At 51.7% G+C, this 18,345-nt stretch overlaps 1 protein-coding gene across 3 annotated transcripts; it reads left to right on the plus strand.

Annotated features, from left to right (window-relative positions):
• Positions 1–1,071: 1,071 nt before the first annotated feature.
• On the plus strand, positions 1,072–18,284 carry RBM15 (RNA binding motif protein 15). 3 transcript variants are annotated; one of them, XM_075442813.1, is made up of 4 exons: positions 1,072–4,089; positions 8,577–10,232; positions 16,219–16,328; positions 18,135–18,284. In XM_075442813.1, exon 1 carries the CDS (start codon positions 1,151–1,153, stop codon positions 4,022–4,024), a length of 2,874 nt encoding a protein of 957 aa, XP_075298928.1. In that variant the 5' UTR covers positions 1,072–1,150; the 3' UTR covers positions 4,025–4,089; positions 8,577–10,232; positions 16,219–16,328; positions 18,135–18,284. The 3 variants fall into 3 exon arrangements, with proteins under 3 accessions (XP_075298928.1, XP_075298927.1, XP_075298926.1); XM_075442812.1 differs by having other exon boundaries at positions 1,072–10,232; positions 16,219–16,364; XM_075442811.1 differs by having other exon boundaries at positions 1,072–10,232.
• The last annotated feature ends 61 nt before the right edge of the window (positions 18,285–18,345 follow it).

The following is an 18,345-nucleotide window of genomic DNA, read 5'->3' on the forward strand; positions in this document are numbered from 1 at the left end:
CTGTTCTTCCCCCATCCCTAACCACTGCGTGAGCTCCAGCTCCTGATGAGAACGCTGGTGAAAGCAAAAATGTATCAGTACAAATGATGTTTCCTGTGGCGGCACGCTGCCGGCCCAGAGACCTACGGGGCTCCCTCAGTGTATTTCCTGGTGCGGATAGACACACAACTTTTATAGCCCGGCCGTTCGCGCCTCCCTGCGGGCTGAGGAGACGGGCGGAAGCCACACCCCCTCTCAACCCGCTCGGCACCGCAGCCCGGCGCGCTCTGAGCCCTCAGCAGCGGCCGCACGACGAACTCTGCCGGGGAACCGCCCTCTCCACCGCTGCGACCAATCAGAGTCAGAGCAAACGTGACTGATCTCCGTTTTAGCCTATCCGCAGGCTAGCTGGCTGCACCCAATCAGATGCCTGGGGAGACTTTTCTCGCCCAATGATAAACGAAGAGGGGATTGTGGGCAGCAGCCCGCGCTTCTTCGGGAGCGGCGTAGACGTCAGCCAATCAGAGCAGCGCAGGAAAGGTTACCAGTGACCAATGAAAAAAGGGGGCGGGGAAAGAGCAGCTCGCGAGAATTAGAGGGGGACGATGGGAACCCGCGTCTAAGCGAGCGGGCCAATGGGAAGGGCAGGGCGGGGCCGCAGAAGGACGATTATAACTGGCAGGTAAAAAAGCCAATCAGAAGGAGGAGACAAGTTCGCCGCAATGGCCAATGACCAGGGGAAGTCTTCCCATGGTTGAACAGCTACGATTGACAAAGGAGAACCCCCAATCAAAAGGTCGCACCCTTTCTAATCGTCCAATGAGCGAGAGGGATGGGGAGGAGTAGGGGGCGGTTCTTCCGCCCCCTCCTCGCGAGCGCGCGAGGCCGGCCGGCGGAAGGACAGCCCACTGAGCCAATCGAAAAAGGTAGACAGGGGGAATTGGGCGGGCCTTCCGCCCGGCGGGGGCGAGGGGGTGGGGGAGACGCTCTCGGCGGCCAACGAGGGCGGCGGGCCGGTGCCAAGCGCCCAATGGGCGCCGAGCGGGCGGGGCTCGCTGCCGCCGCGGCTTCCAAGATGGCGGCAGGTGCGTGAGCGCGGCGGTCAGTCAGTCGGTGAGGCCGCCGGCGGGAGCAGGGCCGGGGCCGGGAGGGGGCCCCGCCGCCCGCCGCCATGAAGGGCAAGGAGCGTTCGCCGGCCAAAGCCAAGCGCTCGCGGGGCGGCGGGGGCGGCGAGGACTCGGCGTCCTCCTCCTCGTCGGCGCGGGGCGAGCGGAGCAGCAAGAAGCCGAGCGGCTCCAGCGGCTCCAACGGCAGCGGCGGGAAAGCGGCGGCGGCGGCGGCCTCCAACGAGAGCAACAGCGGGAGCAGCCGGCGAGCCCCTCACCCGGACAAGGCCGGCCGCGCCGGTAGCCGGGAGTACGAGGCCGGGGCGGCGGCGGCGGCGGGCGGTGGGGGCAGCCGGCACGGCTACGGCAGCGGCAAAACGACGGAAGCGTCGCGGAGCAGCGGCAGCCGCGGCGGTGGGGGTGAGTCCCGGGCTCCGGCGGTGGCCCCGTCGTCCTCCTCCTCCGAGTCGGGCGGCGGGGAGTACAAGACGCTGAAGATCAGCGAGCTGGGCTCGGCGCTGAGCGACGAGGCGGTGGAGGACGGGCTCTTCCACGAGTTCAAACGCTTCGGAGACGTGAGCGTCAAAATCAGCCGCCTCCCGCCCGGCACCGGCGCTGCCGACGAGCGCGTGGCCTTCGTCAACTTCCGCCGGCCCGAGGACGCCCGCGCCGCCAAGCACGCCCGCGGCCGCCTCGTGCTCTACGACCGCCCGCTGAAAATCGAGGCCGTCTACGTCGGAGGCGGCGGAGGGAGCAGCCGGCGACGCAGCAGCCGTTCCCCGGCGCTGCTGGACAAGGAGTCTCCCTACGGCACGGCGGCCGTAGGGGTGGCAGCCGCGGCGGCAGCAGCTGTGCGGCACCCTCCGGCCGGGGCGACGCAGCGGGCCTTGTCACCCGCCGGCAGCGGCGGGGCCCTGGGTTATCGAGACTACCGGCTGCAGCAGCTCGCCCTGGGCCGCTTGCCGCCTCCGCCCCCTCTGCCCCGGGAGCTGGAGAGGGAGAGGGACTACGGGGGTTTCTACGAAGCGCGAGTGCGGCCGGCTTATGGGCTGGAGCGGGTGGCCAGTGTGGCGGCTGCTGGGGGCTTTCGTGGAGGAGGAGGGGGTGCTGGAGCCGCCGCCGAGGAGGAGATCAGCCCCGAGGACGACCAGAGAGCCAACCGCACGTTGTTCCTGGGCAACCTGGACATCACCGTGAGCGAGTCAGACCTGCGCCGAGCTTTTGACCGTTTTGGGGTCATCACGGAGGTGGACATCAAAAGGCCGGGGCGCGGGCAGACCAGCACGTATGGTTTTCTTAAATTTGAAAATCTGGACATGGCGCACCGGGCCAAGTTGGCCATGTCAGGAAAGGTGCTTCTGCGCAATCCCATCAAGATTGGGTATGGGAAAGCCACTCCGACCACCAGGCTCTGGGTTGGTGGCCTTGGGCCCTGGGTGCCCCTCGCTGCCCTGGCCCGGGAGTTTGATCGGTTTGGCACCATTCGCACTATCGATTACCGCAAAGGTGATTCGTGGGCTTATATCCAGTATGAGAGCTTGGACGCGGCGCAGGCAGCGTGCACCCACATGCGTGGTTTTCCCTTGGGTGGGCCGGATCGCCGCCTGCGCGTCGACTTTGCTGACACTGAGCATCGGTACCAGCAGCCCTACCTGCAGCCTCTGCCGCTGCCACCCCCTGCTCATTACGAGCTCGTGGCGGAGGCGGCTGCTTTTGGGGCTCACCGGGGAGCCCCACCTGATCCTCTTCGGGGGGCCCGGGACAGGACGCCACCGTTGCTCTATAGAGACCGCGACAGAGACCTATATCCTGAGACAGAGTGGGTGCCCCCCCCACCCCCTGTACGGGATAGGAGTAATCGGGCAGCTGCCTATGACCCACTGGAAAGCCTGGAGCGCCGCCGGGATGGTTGGTCCTTGGAGCGGGACCGAGGGGAGAGGGAATTGGGCAGTAGTAGTAGAGATCAGCCTAGGAAGCGGAGGCTGGCAGAGGACGGAGGCCGGCACTTGGACCGCTCTCCGGACAGTGAACGCTCCTCTTCCTCGCGGAAGCGTCACTGTTTAGCCACGACCTCTCCGCCAGACCGCAGCCCCGAGCTCCTTGGAGGGAGGGAGCGTTACAGTAGTGACCCCGAGCGCTCGTCCTCCCGCTTGCTCCTGTTGGAGCGGCCCTCGCCCGTCCGGGAATCGCGCAGGGGCAGCCTGGAGCGGGGTCAGAACGAAAAGCGCGACCGCAAGAATTCCGCTGAACGGGAGCGGAAGCATCGCGTTTCTGCGGCAGCCGCCGCGCAGGAGTGCAAAAGTCCGGCCAAAAAGGATGAGCGCGCTGCGGAAGGAGGCGGTGGAGGCTCCCGCCTCAAACCGCCTCCTCAGAAACAGCAGCAGGACGGAGCGTTGCAGGCTGGGGGAGCCCCCAAGCTGTGCTTGGCTTGGCAGGGGATGCTTCTGCTGAAGAACAGCAACTTCCCATCCAACATGCATCTGCTCCAGGGGGACCTCGGTGTTGCCAGCAGTCTCCTCGTGGAGGGAGCGACTGGTGGGAAGGTAGCTCAGCTCAAGATCACCCAACGTCTTCGTCTGGACCAGCCTAAGCTGGACGAGGTCAATCGTCGCATCAAAGTGGCGGGTCCCAAAGGCTACGCCATCCTTTTGGCTGTGCCTGGCGCATCAGACAACCGCTCCGCAGCCGGAGCTGCCGAGGCCGCCACCACCTCCACCCAGAGGCCCCTCAGGAATCTGGTGTCCTATCTAAAGCAAAAGCAGGCTGCTGGGGTGATCAGCCTCCCTGTGGGGGGTAACAAAGACAAGGAGAACAGCGGGGTCCTGCACGCCTTTCCGCCCTGCGATTTCTCCCAGCAGTTCCTGGACTCCACGGCCAAGGCGCTGGCCAAATCAGAGGACGACTATCTGGTCATGATCATCGTCCGTGGGGCGTCCTAAGGCCCTCCTGTTCTCTGTACCCGACCCTGCCTACTCCTCCACACAGCCCCTCCAGCGTGTGCCAGGTGCTATGGGATACAGCCTTAGCCAGCCCTGTCATTATTTTAAATTAGATCTTTGTTTGTAGGTGACTTTCCCTGCCCGTTTTTCTGTTACTACGTTTTTCTATAAAGTTAGAAGCCAGAAAGGTTGGTTAGCCGTTAGCGTGAATAGGGTATTTTGAGAAGCCCCTCGCAGTGGGGATAGCAGGGAGGCTAGGCCTGCTTTGATTTACAAAAAAAAACAAAAAAAAAAAAGAGAAAAAAAAAAGAAAAACAGAAACTGGGGGGGGGGGGGGAAAGAGCAAACTCCCGTCTTCTTAATTTTGATTCGTGTCCTTTTTTCATTTCATGTATTTTTAAAGTAAGTTCAATAGCTCGTCCTCGATAGAGTTAAAAACATAAAAGACCAGATTTAAAGCACTCGGTAGTTTAAATGGGAAACCACATGCTTACTAGCGGGCTGGTGTCAGCTCATTTTTCCAGTCCTTGAAATCCTGTGACGGCCTCAGGCCAGCGGCCCTTTGGCACGCGTGATCCCTCTCCTCGGGCGCCGGAACGGTTTCCCTTTGAGTTGCATGGCTCAAGGTTGATGTCTTTCAGGTGACCAGCACCTGCTCTCGGGTACATTGCAGAACATTGAAATCCTTTATTGGGTGTTTGGTAATTTCATCCAGCCCCTCAAAGTGCATGCACTGAAAGTACGCTTTTTTAACAGGTGTATTTCTCCTATTTCTCAGAGTTCTGTTGTAGCCCATATATGCACTTTGGGTTGGTAGCAGGCACAGAGTTTGGTAAATGGCTGAGGACTGTGTTACAAACCATGAATGTCTTGTGCTCGCTCTGGTATGCAAGAAACAAGGAGGTGCTTTAAGAGTAACTTTAGTTTCCTTGTGGTTTTTTTGTTTTTACTGCCTTTTTTCAAAGGGTTGCAGGTACAGTGGGGTCTGGTTCCACAGTGCAAACTCTGAGCAAGTGTGCTTCTCTCCAGAGTTGGTTTTAATTCTGTGATAATTTAATTACATAAAAGTTCTCATTAACGTTTTACCTCTTTGTTAATAGCAAGAAACTGCTGTCTGCTAGGGACTTTTCAGGTACAGTACAGTGGGCATTACATGAGGTTTATCATTTTTTAGGCGTCTGGAGTAAAGTGTTTTTAGCATCTTGGAGAAGCATTAAAAGCACTCCGAGATGCTGAGGCTTGAGCTCTTGTTCCTGTCATTCTAGGAGGAACCAGTTTGCTTTTTTTCCCCAAGAACTTAGTTCATTTTCTCTTGTGTTTTTTCCCCACTCGTTGGGCACTTTCCTCCAGCTGCCTTGGCCGCCTTGCCGATACAGGCATTTCGGAGGGAAGAAGGGATCTAAATCCCTGTTGTTTTGTTAAACAACCAAAAGGGTGTTGCAGCTAGCTTCTAAACTGAGTGTAAATATGACTCTGTCTATTTACAATCCCCAGAAATGTAATCTTGCACTTAAACCCAGAATGTAGTCTTGCACTTAGCCGTGTTTTCAGAGCCTTGGGCAATGTAAAAGCGATGCTGCTCCACTCGGCTGCTCCTCCAGCGTATTCCTCAGGCAGTTGATACAGGGACAAGTTGATTTCCATTTCAACTTGCACGACACAAAAATCAAGTTCAAAATGCCGAATAGGTTGCAAACAGTACATGAAGGAGGAAATGTCTTGAATGTATTGCATGGGCACAACAGTTCTGAAGTGTGACTGTACTTGCTTGAGATTCGCTGTCACAAAAATACGCGTTTCTGTGATCCCGCTTTACTGAACCACTCGTCAGAGAGTGCTTTGGTTGGAGTGGGCTTTCATTTCCTAGATCGGACCAGAATGAGTAGGTGTAGTATCCCAAGCATCGCGATGAACTGAGAACTTGGATGTGGCAGCGTATCTTGAAAACCGATTTTGGTTTTATAGCTACTTTTCTTTCTAAATGGAAACGTAAAAGCCTCATTTAATGCTCTTAAATGTTTGAGGGTAAAATCCAGGATTTCTGGATTGTTGTCCTTCAGCGTGAATGTAATAGATGGCAGAATTCAGCTGTTCATCTTCCTATTAACAATGAGAATTTTTCGAAATGACACCGATAACGCAAAGAAGTATGTGTTTTAGAAGATACAGCGTATTTACCACTTATTGCAAAGAATGTCTGTTTTAATTGGAGCAGGTGTCTGTTGTGTGTCAGCGGGTGATCAGCACTGCTGCGGACTCACTTGAAAGGCCGCTTGCATTTAGAGTGAGTTTTCTTGTTGCATCTGACAGGAGTCACTCACGAGCGCAGGAGTTTTAAAGGAAAGAAACTTGAACCGCTGGGAATTCCAATCTGCCCTAAACCAAAAAAAAAAAAAAAGAAGCACTAATGTTGTTTGTGTTCAACACTTAAACTTACCGAGAGCAGTGTTTGTTACGCTGATACGCAGTAGGCACCTGGTTTTAAAAGCCGTAAAACTTGGGGTCACCGTAGCTTGTCAAAGCAAACTCCGTGTGGGAACCCTCTTGGAAAGAGCATCCTAGGTGCACTTCCAGTTCTCCCTTGTAAAATAGCGGTGGTTATACCTGCCACGGGCTTTTATGAGTCAAAATTGTACTGCGCTGGAGGGTAAAAAGGAACAGGCGAGGCTGTATTTGACTCCAGGTTTTCTGGTTCCTAATTTAATGGAGTACCTGCTTCTTTAAATCTGGTTTGTTTGTGGTTGCTGCTCTGTTTTGTAAGCAAGGATTTTAACACCCTTTGAGGGTTCTTAATGTCAAAACATGGTTGACTGGCAACGTTTTTTTTGCCGGCACTTAAGTTCACGTGCTGCCATCAAGGCTGGTACAGCTTGCTCGGCTGTGCTTTTCTCTTAGGCTCCGAAGCGTGCACCATTGGAGTAGCTGTCCACTGAAAGCTGTCTTGGCCAGGGCTGAACGCGAGTAGAAGTCCGTGTGGGATACCGCTTCTGTATAGAGCAAACAGATGTAGCAGACTTTGGCTCTCTCGTTGTGTTTGGCATTACGTTGCTCTGGCGAGAGCTCGGTGTTTCTTCCAACGTTGTGTGCAGCTCATGTTCCTCTGTTTCATTAGTTTGTTGAATTAGCGTGGAAAAAGGATGTCCTATTCCTGAATCATTTCATAGTTGTGCTTGATACTTTGGGGAAAGAACCTCAAATGACTCACACTTTGTTTAAGATGTTAGTTGTTTTGGTTTTTTAATTGGAAACTTTACGCAACTTCCTTGGCTGTCGGCCAGTGGCTTTGTTTGCTCCCGTCAGCGTACGGTCTGCTCCTCGGCGGGGCTGCGGCGGGAGCGCTGAGGTTACCCTCGACTCCGGAGGTTTCGGGCTCCTGGGTTACAAGTACTGACACATCCTCGTAGAGAGAGAAGGGCGTTACGTGCCAGGCAGATAAATCTTCACCTCTCTCTTGATTATTCTTTTTTTTTTTTACGAGGATGTTAAAGGATTGAAATGTTTCGGTGACAACTTGCTCAGCCCCCTGTGGAGGGCGGAGAAGAGAGTTTTGGATATCTTGCATTGGTCGGGGAGCCGTCTGGTTGATGGTGACTGAGGTGAAAGGCCTGAAGTATTAATGGGGAGGAGGAGGAGTGAATCAAAATTGTGAAGACAGGTGCAAAACCTCTGAGAACTCAGGGAAAAAAATGGCTTGGGAAATCGTAGTTCCTGGCTTTAAGAAAAAACAGTGTTGAGGGCAGTGCTCCTGGGGAGTCTGCTGGGCGCCTGTTGAACAGAAACAGGAGTGGAAGAAGTTATTGCTGCGTGATGATAGAGCTTTTGGGGTTCTTTCCCTTTTGTCTCCCCCCCTGTTTTTTTATTATGACGTTCTGCAGATAGCACCCAAGGACAGATATTCCAGTGATTTAGAAACTGAATGATGAGATGAGTTTTGTATTAGGCTTAAAGCAGACCGTATGGTTTGGAGAATGGTTAATTGAATATTCAACTTCATGCAGTTTTGATTGTGTGAAAATAATGGATGAGAAATATTACTTGAATAGTAATAATTTTAAATTATGTTAGGTGTGTCTTTTGATTTCACCTTAATATTGGAGTTATCTGCTGTTAGAATTACCCAGCAAAATGAGAGCAAAACAGAAACGTGTAACACTACATTTCATATTTTCGTTGAGAAGTTGCCTTCAGGAAATATTCTTTGAGGAAAGTCAACCGAATTACCAGTAATTCAGTTGGTTTTTCTCATGGCTCGTTATTTTGACCTGTCCCATTAACTGTTACTGAAAGTTGAATAATCGTCAGTACTGTAAGCCTAGTTTAATCTTGGTCCAAAAAGAAGCCCTGCACTACTTGTTATGCATCTATACATAGAAGGTGACTTCATTTCAAGGTTTCGTTCCCGTGGGTGGTATTGGTGCTTTTTTGAAGTCCAAGTAGAATATTGAGAAAGGCCTTGTAGCTCTTTATCTTCATCTGTATAATGTAGGGAGGGGGAAAAAAAAATCTGTTGTATACATTTGTATTGAAATAACATTTTCTTTCCTCCTGCAAGCAAAGCTGGTGGACTGCAGGAAACAACCGCATGGGATACCAAGCTCTAATGGACCTTTGGCAAGAGAAGCTGTGGCTTATGTGGATTTTACATGGGCCTCTTGATGGAAGAAAGCTTATCTGTTTAGTATTTGTGCATTTTACTAAAATGGCAGCTTTAAAAAAAAAAAAAAAGTTGTGTATCTGCTATTGTGATGCCAATGCCCGTGTTTTAAGTGGAAAAAAAAAAATGACCTCTTTGCTTTGTGCTGTGTACACAAGATTGCTGGAAAAGTAAAGGAATACCCTTTTTATGGCTCACACAGCTTGAAAGTAGCTGTCACTCAAACATGCGCTCACAGTTGAGCTGATTTTGTTTCATTCTAAATAAATTGTTTCTTTTGAGGAAAATGGTTTTTCTGCCTGGAAGTGAATTGACGACAAACGTTTGACCCCTTTGTTTGCGGCGGAGGGGTTACTTGCTGCTGCTGCTCAATGTTTGCTCTGATAGTTGTGGGTCTTGAGCAAGAAGCAGGGAGAACCGACACTTTCGCGTTGACCAGCCTGTTGTACCAAAGTGGAAGAAGTCTAGTTGATTGCCTTGCTGTGGCACCCCCTTTGCTGGCAGTGAAAAAAGGGGGTCACTGGCTGCTTTACTCCTCACCTTGACGAGGAAGCGGTGCTGATGCTGGCATGCAAGAAGCAGGGAAGCACCACCCTGCGTCTCAGAACGGTGTACACGTCTGGGGCTTCGCTGGTTTGAAGAGCTGGAGTTCCTGAATTTTAAGTTTCTGATTTATTTTGTTCACCCAACACGTTTGGCTTTAGTTCTGATTATTTTTGTTTTTTAATTTTGAAGAAAAAGTTTGAGATTGCTTTGAATCTTGCACGTAAACCTTTGCACCAAATTGCCAAAAGAAAAAGAGAAATGAGTCCGTAAGAGTGTTTAAGTGATGTTAATAAAGCCTTTCCCGACACACGCGAGGCGCTCCTCCATCTCCAGGGGCTTTTCCGCAGTTATGCAGTGATGGGTTTAGTGCTGAATGGATGAAGAGTTCCTGAGAGCTAGAGTCGGTAATTTAAAACCTTTGCGTTGGTGTCTCAGTGCCTTATGTTGACCGGTTTTGAAGGAAGCGGTTCCACACGCCTCGGATGTGCATGCACCGTGATCGCGTCCCAGGTACGACTGCATGTTTGCTAGCAGTCGCCTCACTGTGTAGTACAGATGGTGAGAGGAAAAAATGGAGGCGGCCGGAAAATGTTGTGTGCTGTAGTTGCTGCATTCCCCTGTACTGGGGGCTCCTGAGCTGTGGAAGGCTGCTCCGGTGCAGGAGTACAACTCCGTGTTTGCTGCGGGAGACTTCGGGGCACGTTTGACAACTGCAGACGTCAAGAGGAAGCTAACACTGCTGCATCGTTGGCTTCAGAAACCCCTCGTGTTATGCTTGCCGGTCTGTTAGAATTAATGTGACGCGCAGATGAAGACACCTTCAAATGCAAGCTTGCCCTGATTGCCTTGACATACTTTAACCTCCTGTGGATAACGAACCTAGCGCTGTCCTGCAGCCGTGCAGGATCATTGCTAGGCTGCGGGTGCCTTTCGATGGAAGGATGCCGTGGTGGTGCTCTGCAAGGTGCCTGTCCCCGGGGCAAAGAGCCGTGTAAATCCCTGAGACAGGTAAGGGGGTGTAAGAGGTTGAACTGAATTGTAATGTAAAAGAAGATGGTTTTGTTGTTCGCCTTTTGTTTTTCTTGATTCTCCAGTTTGCTAACTTTTACTAATGTGTTTGCTTCGGTCGGCGTGCTGCTCCATCCGCTCTGGGGATGGGAGCGAAGGAACGAGCTCTGCGTTGGGGTTCCTGTTAATGAACGCGAGGTTTCTCTGCCTGCCTGGCCGAGGTGCCGCACGGGTAGAACTGCAGGTTTGCAACTTGGCAAACCAGAGCTGTTATTTTGACTTGATGAACTGCTTGAATTAACACTGCTTTAACCCCGAAAACTGTTTATAATGTGTATATGCTGATATGGAAAGCCAAGCCAATGAGTAGGCAAAGCTGTCTATGTGTTTATGCGATGCTGGTGTAAGCATGTAAATTAATCTGTTTATTGTAAATGGGAGCAATTGTAAATATTGCTGGTAACGAGGGGAGGGAAGCGGGGAGGGGAGATTCTTGAGATGGCTTTTCTTCCAGAAGCTGGCGTTTGTGGTTAAAAAATCATGGTTTTGCAATGTATTTCATGTTCTGTTGGGATGTGACCTCTGAACCTGGTGTAATTTGAAGTGTTGTACAAAAGGGTTGGGGCTGGTAGTCAGAACGGGAGGCATGTTTCCACCTCGTTAGCCGGGCTGAGGGGTTGATGCCAGCAGGAGATGAGTGATCTGTTGGCGTAACCCAAATGAAGGAGGTGTTTCTGCCAAGCTGGACGGCCTCTCGGGTGACCGGGCGTGTGCTGGAGGGCTTGGGCACGCTCCCACTTTTTGGGGGTGCTTTGACTTGTGTTATGGGACACGGGGCCGTCGGTGGCTGTTCCAGAAGAGGTCTGATTCAGATTTCACTGTGTATTTAACCGGGAGATTGTTCCCCTTCTCCTTTACGTTACGTACTTATTCTGGAGGCTCGGAGGTATCATGGGCTGTGGCGTGGGGTGCTTCTCCCATGGTCACTGTGGACTAGCGAGGTGGTTTTGGTGTGCTGGGTCTGCCCCTCTGCCTGCTGAGCGTCAGCTGCCAGGTAGAGCGGGCTTTTGCTGCGACTTGTCTCTTTGAAGGGTTAAGTGCTCTATGTGCATCATATTAATTTGGCTAATGAGACTTCTGGGGAAAGTGGATTTATAAAGAGAACCATTTAATTAATTGCACTGCAGTAGAAAGCGATGCAAGTGGATTAGACGGAGAACTGGTTATTTGAATTCACACGTTTTTTTAGAATTGTGCTTTTACCAGCCGCAGCTGAATTAATAAGTTTGAAGCATCAGATGGCCCAGATTCTGCTCTTCGCTAATAGCAAGCTTCTGTTCGCCTCGTGCTGCTAGTTTACTATGAAATGGCAAATGCTCTTTGAGGATACGCCCTCAGCACGTGTCCTGGGTTTTGGTGCAAGTTGAGCGGGCAAGGCGTCTGCAGAAAGGCTGGGGAGTGAAGTGGGAAGTCTCTTGGGCGGACAGCTTTGTGATTCCTATTGTGTCTCCTTCGGTTATTGTCTGTGAGCCTGAGTTTAATTATAGCTGGCTTGAGAACTGGGTGAAGTAAAGTCTTAAGGCAGAGTAAGCTGCCGAAGGACTCGGTGTGATGGGTTACTCGGGGCCGATTAACAAGAGCCTGCTGGCGTTCATCCTATTTGTTCGTGTCCTGGTGGAGTTGAGGTGCTTCTAGCAGGAGCAGAGAACGTGTACGTGGTGGCACAAAGGTCTATTCTTTTGTCAGTCCATTGTATCCCGCTCCAGGGATGCCGTAATTAAACGTGATTGAAAAGTCGAGGCATGGATGCTGTCAAACATGAAGGTGTTGCTGTGGGTTAACGAGTTGCCACCTCCAGCCCAGCTCCCGTGCCTGTGCTTTTGGGTTTGAGCTCGCACGTGTTGTCCCGGGGTCGGGATGGGTGCTGTGCGCATGTGGTCGGCTTCCACAGATGAGCGGATGAGCCGTAGGTTAATTGCGGGTAACGGATATTTCATCTACTGATCTCCCTGCCTTGACCTTCATACCTAGTTCTGCAATCGGATCTGAAGGCCGGTCCGTAGATTTTTAGCTATCCGCGGTATTTCCTGTGCCCAGATCCAGTGATAGGTCAGGCGGAATTTTAGCAACGCGCACAACTCCATCCAGTGTCCTGCCCGAACTGGCAGTTTTCCCTGTGTAATTTCTGCCATTTGTAGTAAGTGAGCGCTTAGATCCTTCGCTCTGTATCTCCTTTCATGTGCAAGTGCTGCGGTTCAAGCCTGTAAAATGAGACATTTTAGTTGTGCCTGAGGACACACGTAGGGTGCGGAAGGATTTCCAGTTAAGGGAAGCCAACGAGGTCTCGCCAGGGTTGTCATTGAGCTCTTGTTGCTGTTCGAGGGGAGTTGTGGTGGTTGCAGCCCGCTTGGCCGAGGGCTTGCGCCTGGTCGTTGCCTGCAGCGTCGGCAGGCCAGCGTCGCGTGCGTCAGCTCTGAACCCAGCGCCGTTGCCAGCCTGGGCAGAGGTTCAGAGCGGGACGGACTCCCGGACCACCCGAGCTGTTGTCGCTGGGCTTGCGGGGTGGGCACGGCGAGGAAGGGGACGTTGTCATTTCTCGTGCTGCTCCTCTTGGGCGGTTGAATACAAGACTTCACGTTCCCCATCCACTAGCCTGGCTTTCTTCCTGAGGCTGATCGTCATAGACGTGTTCCTGGCTGTCCGATATCTTTGAACAAATGCCTTTACTCTTCCCCGTTGCCCACGGACTCGCATCCCAGCAGCAGGCTGAGGCTGGGAGAGCCCGGCCCTAGAAACCCCATCCCTGCGACCGCCCTGATCTCAGCCGGCTTGGCCAGAGCTCCCTTTCCCTGCTTGACCGAAGGCTTGCAGGGGTTGGCAATCAATTTATCGGCGTTACGTTAGTCACTGGGGTGTTGTAAAGACACCCTTTGCCTCTCCCCAGCCACAGTGCAGTCCTTGCCCTGTCTTGCCCACATGAGACGTATCCGTAGGGGGAAGTTCTGCAGAGCTTCTGGTGACTTAGGAGGCAAAGTCTGTACCGCTCTGGAAACGGAGACTTTGACCCGTGAATTACTTCTGAAATTGTCCGTGGCCATGAGCAAGAGCTCCCATCTCCTTTGTGGTTACCACGGGTGTGAAAACTTTTCCGTGAGAGTCTCTTAGCTAAAGCTAAAACTTCTGTTTTTTTCCAAACATCTGTTTTAATTTTTTTTAATTAGGGTAGCTGATAAATTCCCATCGACTTCAACGAAAATCATTATGCTACCCTTAAAGATTGTGTTTTTTTAAAAAAACCCAACTCCTCACCTCCTGTGGAGGCTTTCATCTCCCTGGAAGAGAAACTTTTTAATCTGGGCTTCGCAGAATTTCAGCTTAATAATGCTCTGCGTCGTGAGACCCGGCTGTGGGACGTGTTCCAGGCAGGGAGGGAAACAGGCAACAACAACAACAAAAAAACGCCGAGCGTTCCTGTTATCAGCGCGTGTAAGGGCGAGTAAACAGCCGAAACCGCACGCGCTATCTGCCAAACCGGCGGCGAAGGAAGAACAGCCTTGTTTCCTGTCGCGGGAAGGCCGTGGTGTCACATCCTTACCCAGCTATTTTAAATGGCTTTTTGCTTTCTTCTGTGGCTTAAGGTAAAAGCCAAACCCTCCGGAGGGTTGGTAGGTGCAGCACCTCGCTTGGGGTGTGTTGCATACCCCCCCACCCAAAACCAGACCTGTGCCTGCCACAGCCGTGCAAAAGCTTCTTGTTCTCCTTTAAATTCTGAATTATCTGGATGTTTTTTCCCCCCTGTGGTTACTGAGTGTTCTGCAGAGCTGGTGTTTCTCGCAGTGTTGCTGTAGGCGAGAGGCTTGCAGTGGTTTTGTGCGTGAAGCAACCGAGGTGCCAAGAAAGGGGGCAACCCGAGGTCCCAGGTGATGGGTTGAACCCAGAACTTCTTGCCCCCCGCCCTGGTCGCGGACCTCGGAGCAGCTGCGTCATTCCTGGTCGGCTCTCCGAGCTCGTGCACGTTGGAGGAGCGGCTGAAACCATTCCAGCCCAGCCCTTGGAGGGGATTTTGTTGCGAGATAAAGATCGTCGCTTATTACGCGATAAATGTCGGGATGAACTTTCTCCGTATTTAGTGCCTGGTTCATCAGTCAGCGTCTGAGCGGGGCGATGGGACAGTCCCAGCCTTGGATATTGGTAGGCTATTTTTTCAATCAAGGAGAGAAGCTGATGATGGAGAGCGTGAGACAGGGAGAGAGGTTTGTTTTGTGTACTGAGGGAATGGCTAAATACGTGTTTTAAAATCTCTACCCTGAGCAGGTTCCCCCAAGTACAGAAGGAGGAAGGGGAACCTACAGCTGATAGCACTGAGGGCCCTCAGAGGTGTACGATGACTGTGTAAAATAGGAGTATAAAATCATTGCAGCCTGAGTTAAGGACTCTTGCGGCGCGCTTGTGGGTGCGATCTCTGATTGCACCGACTTCCATCGCTTCGATAGACCTGAGCTAAGTCTTAACAGCTTTTTATCCTGGCTGACGATCCAGCAGGTGCCCACCCTGTAAATCAGCCCTGCCGACATAGCCTGGCGCGGGTGCTGGAAGCGGGTCCCACTGGGCAGCGAAGGGTGACCAGGCTGAGACGGCAGCGAAGTCCCAGTGCTCTTGTGTTACCGCTCGCTCCCTTTTTGGCCGGAGCGCTTTCTCCCGGAGCTGCCTCGTGGGATTATTTCTGGGAATAAATCATTGAATAATGACAGAAGAGCATTTGTCCCCCCCGTAACTCCCGGGAAGGACGGTGGCTTGCAGCCAAGTTGCTTGGACAGAGCAAACCCAGGAGTAACTGATCCTAAACTGCGGCAGCGTGTGCCGCAATGTCCACTTGGAGAAGCCAAGGCTGTGTTTCCTTCTCCTTTTCTTCATCTTGTGGTGGTAAAATTAATCACCATTTAGGGTGATTAATTAATCACCCTGTCCATCGGTACTGAGAAAACTTTTTATCTAAATAAAGGTTTTTTTTCCAAAAGTGCTTGGGACGTTGTGCCGGGTTTCCGTTGGGATACGGTGGCGGCTGGAGGCCGGTTCCTTGGGAAAGCCTCTCGTTGCTTGGCTGCGTCGCCAGCCAGCTCCGGTAGCCTGCGTGTCGCCATCCCTTCTGGAGAGACCTTCAGCATTCGGTTTCTCTGTGCCGTCTTCCTGGCATGAATTTTAGGAAGGTTTTCAAACCGAGGGATCTTTGGTAAAATGCTTCCGAACCAGATTTCGCATCAAATTGAAAGTGCGGCGCAGCCCTGGGCATTGCGCGCGCAAAAGATGAGGGGCTGGAAGATGGCAACACCGAGTGGCTCGAGATGAATTGCTGAGGTTATTGGTAGTGTTACGAGGGCTTTTGATTTATTGCAAGTTAAACTCTTTTCTTGGAAAGATCTCTGGGAGGCTGTTAGCAGTTTCTTTCCAATACAAAGTGCAGAGACGGTGCTAGAGAGCTACGCGTGGGTTGGAAAGCGCGAGGGAGTCCAGTCTCTGCTCTTGGGTGTTGGGCTGCTGCTTTCCCGGGACCAGGAGGGAGGACTGGGCAGGGCACTGCATTGAAGCAAAACGTTTTTCATAGCAAAGATCATCTTAAGGCACCGCTGCTCATTTTCTCTACTCTGTATTCTGTGGTTGAGTAAGGGAGCAGCACGAAGGGGATTTGCTAGTCTGCCTACGAGATTACGGCTAAATTTCTTTTCAACTTATGCCCCAGCAAATCCTGCTTTCGTGTTTATCCAAACAGCATGTGATGCTCTTTACTAGGCAAAACTGGCTTGATGGAGTTATTTGCAAGATGACTTCAATGGGATGGAAAAATCTTCCTCCGGGCAGATGTTCCCATCGTCGTCAGTGTTTGTTTCTCTAATGCATGTGTTGCGTGCGTTTGGCAAGTGAATAAATGGCTTTAGTTTCCAGAGCTGCGAGGAGAACTAAAACATCTGTTCTGTGCTTGTCTTCTCAGCAAATGGTGTGAGAGGAGAGCAGCGTGTCTGACCACCGGAGGTTCTCCTGAGCCGGCTCGGCTGCAAGGACAACGGCTCGAAGACCCTTTTCCCACCTCCCAGCCTGATGGTAGGACTCTGCAGGGCAACTGGGAGGAGTTTCTCAGTAAGGGGACTGGTTTCCTCAGCCTGTTTTGATAGATAAGAGGCGATCGGGGCTAGAGAGAGGTGTTTGGCTTGTGCAGAATTGGTTTGGGGGCAAATAAAGGCTGGTGGTGCCCATCTGTGGCGTAAGATGCTGTAGGAAATGGGAGCTCCTGAGCTGCTTGAGCCTTTTGCAGAAGGAAACAGAGGGTACGAGCACTTGGGAGAACCATTTTTCTAAGTAAGGGTAAGGAATTGGTGGCATGTGTGACTCTGGAGAGGACAGGGGGGGACTTTCCTCCTTAAAAACTGGGAGGTTTTGAAGGGAACCCGTTTGTCGGAGCAGATGGGATGAGAGGTGTGGACACCGCATCCTGTTTCTTGGTGGCAAAAGAGGTGAGAATGTAACAGGGCTTGTGTTGAAAGGAGGACTGTTGAGCAGAGAGGATTTATTTATGGGGAGAGGAAGAGATTAGAGCATGGGGATAGGTGCTATAAATCGTGTAGGGTGAGACCAACGGGGTGAGGATGTGGTCTGTTGGCTCTTGTTCGTCCCCACGTTGCTTTGGTCGCTGGGTCTCGCGCTGTTAATAGTGAAAAACACTACTGAGCTCAAATACATGTTAGAGAGGTGCAGAATAGGGGGGTTTTTTTAAGCTTTTGGATTGGAAACACTGAAGCCAAGTGTTCCTAATGGTTCCTGTTACAGCAGCAAACCAGTGCTGCTGGTGGTCTTTCATTTGTTCAGTAGGAGAGTGATGAACTATAGGTGAAAACTCAAATTTGCACATGGAAGCTTCATCCCTGCTACAGAAAGTCTCAGCTGAAGGCTTAGTGCAGGACTGGCTTGAGCCAAATTACGTGGTACCCGCTTGTCCCTCTTAAACTCCTGGTGCCTTAAATGCTTCTTAAATTGTCGTCTTATCCCTAAACCCCAGTTGCTTGGAAAATGACCCGCTGGAGATCCTCATGTGGATACAGATATGAACTGCTACGACTGAGTCGCATGCTGTCGTTGTTGCAGTGGTGAAGGTGTAAAACAACAATTTCTGAAGCGCTCGCTGCCTGTGGATTCCTGCAGGAGTCAGGAGAGGCTGTGAATCAGAATATGAAAAATTAACCACTTAGTACCACTAACATTCCCCATCTACTGCAGATTCCAGCTAGGTGTGTCCCTCGTTTAGGCGTGCCCAGTTTCTCTGGCGTCCTGTAGTTGTGTCAGTGCTGAATTTGGCCCAGTATCTGCAAGGGGACTTTCTTGCCTGCGGCAATGTTTTAGCTCCTTGATACCGCTGTAATGTTCTGTAGCTTTTTATTAAATATAGACCACATAATTTCATGCTTGAAATAACCCATTTGACAATTTAAAGGAAGGTTTCCATAGGGGAAACAACTCTCTTGTTGGTTTAAGATTTTAAAAGAAGGGGAGTGGGGGGAAGGGGATTAGTGGCAGTGGCTGGGATGGTTGTGTGTCAAACCCTTATGATATCCTAGATCCACGTAATAATTTCAAATATAAAAAAAAATCACAACCTCACTACTGGAAAGAAAGTCAAAGCAGCTGTGTTACGTCTCGCCCACCCGAATTAAATCTGTGTGATGCTGGTTGAATACAGGCTCGGCGTTGCTGCCTGGCTCTTGGAAGCTGCTCTCGTGTGTTCGCTGAATCCCAGGGAGCTGCTGGGTGGTTGGGAGGGTGGGGAGAAGGGGAGACGGGTCTGAGAGGTGGGCATGATCTCTGAGTTCGCTGTATTCTGGTACTGGCTTTAAAGAGAATTGGTTTTGCTTCCAGGTCCTCTGTGCTGTGGCAAATAACACCGTGCCCGGGAGAACAAGCGGCCACAGCAGCATCCTTCTCGCTGAAAAAGGGTTTTTTTGTGGAACAGCCGTTCTCCGTATCCTCCTGGAAGTTTAATCCTTATCTCTCTGCACCATCTTTGTCCTTGCATCCCTCCTCGACACTAATCATTCGTATCTACATAGAACGAGCTAAAATCTCCTGC

This window comes from Opisthocomus hoazin, chromosome 25 (genome assembly GCF_030867145.1).
Source record: "Opisthocomus hoazin isolate bOpiHoa1 chromosome 25, bOpiHoa1.hap1, whole genome shotgun sequence".
In the NCBI taxonomy this organism is placed as follows: domain Eukaryota; kingdom Metazoa; phylum Chordata; class Aves; order Opisthocomiformes; family Opisthocomidae; genus Opisthocomus; species Opisthocomus hoazin.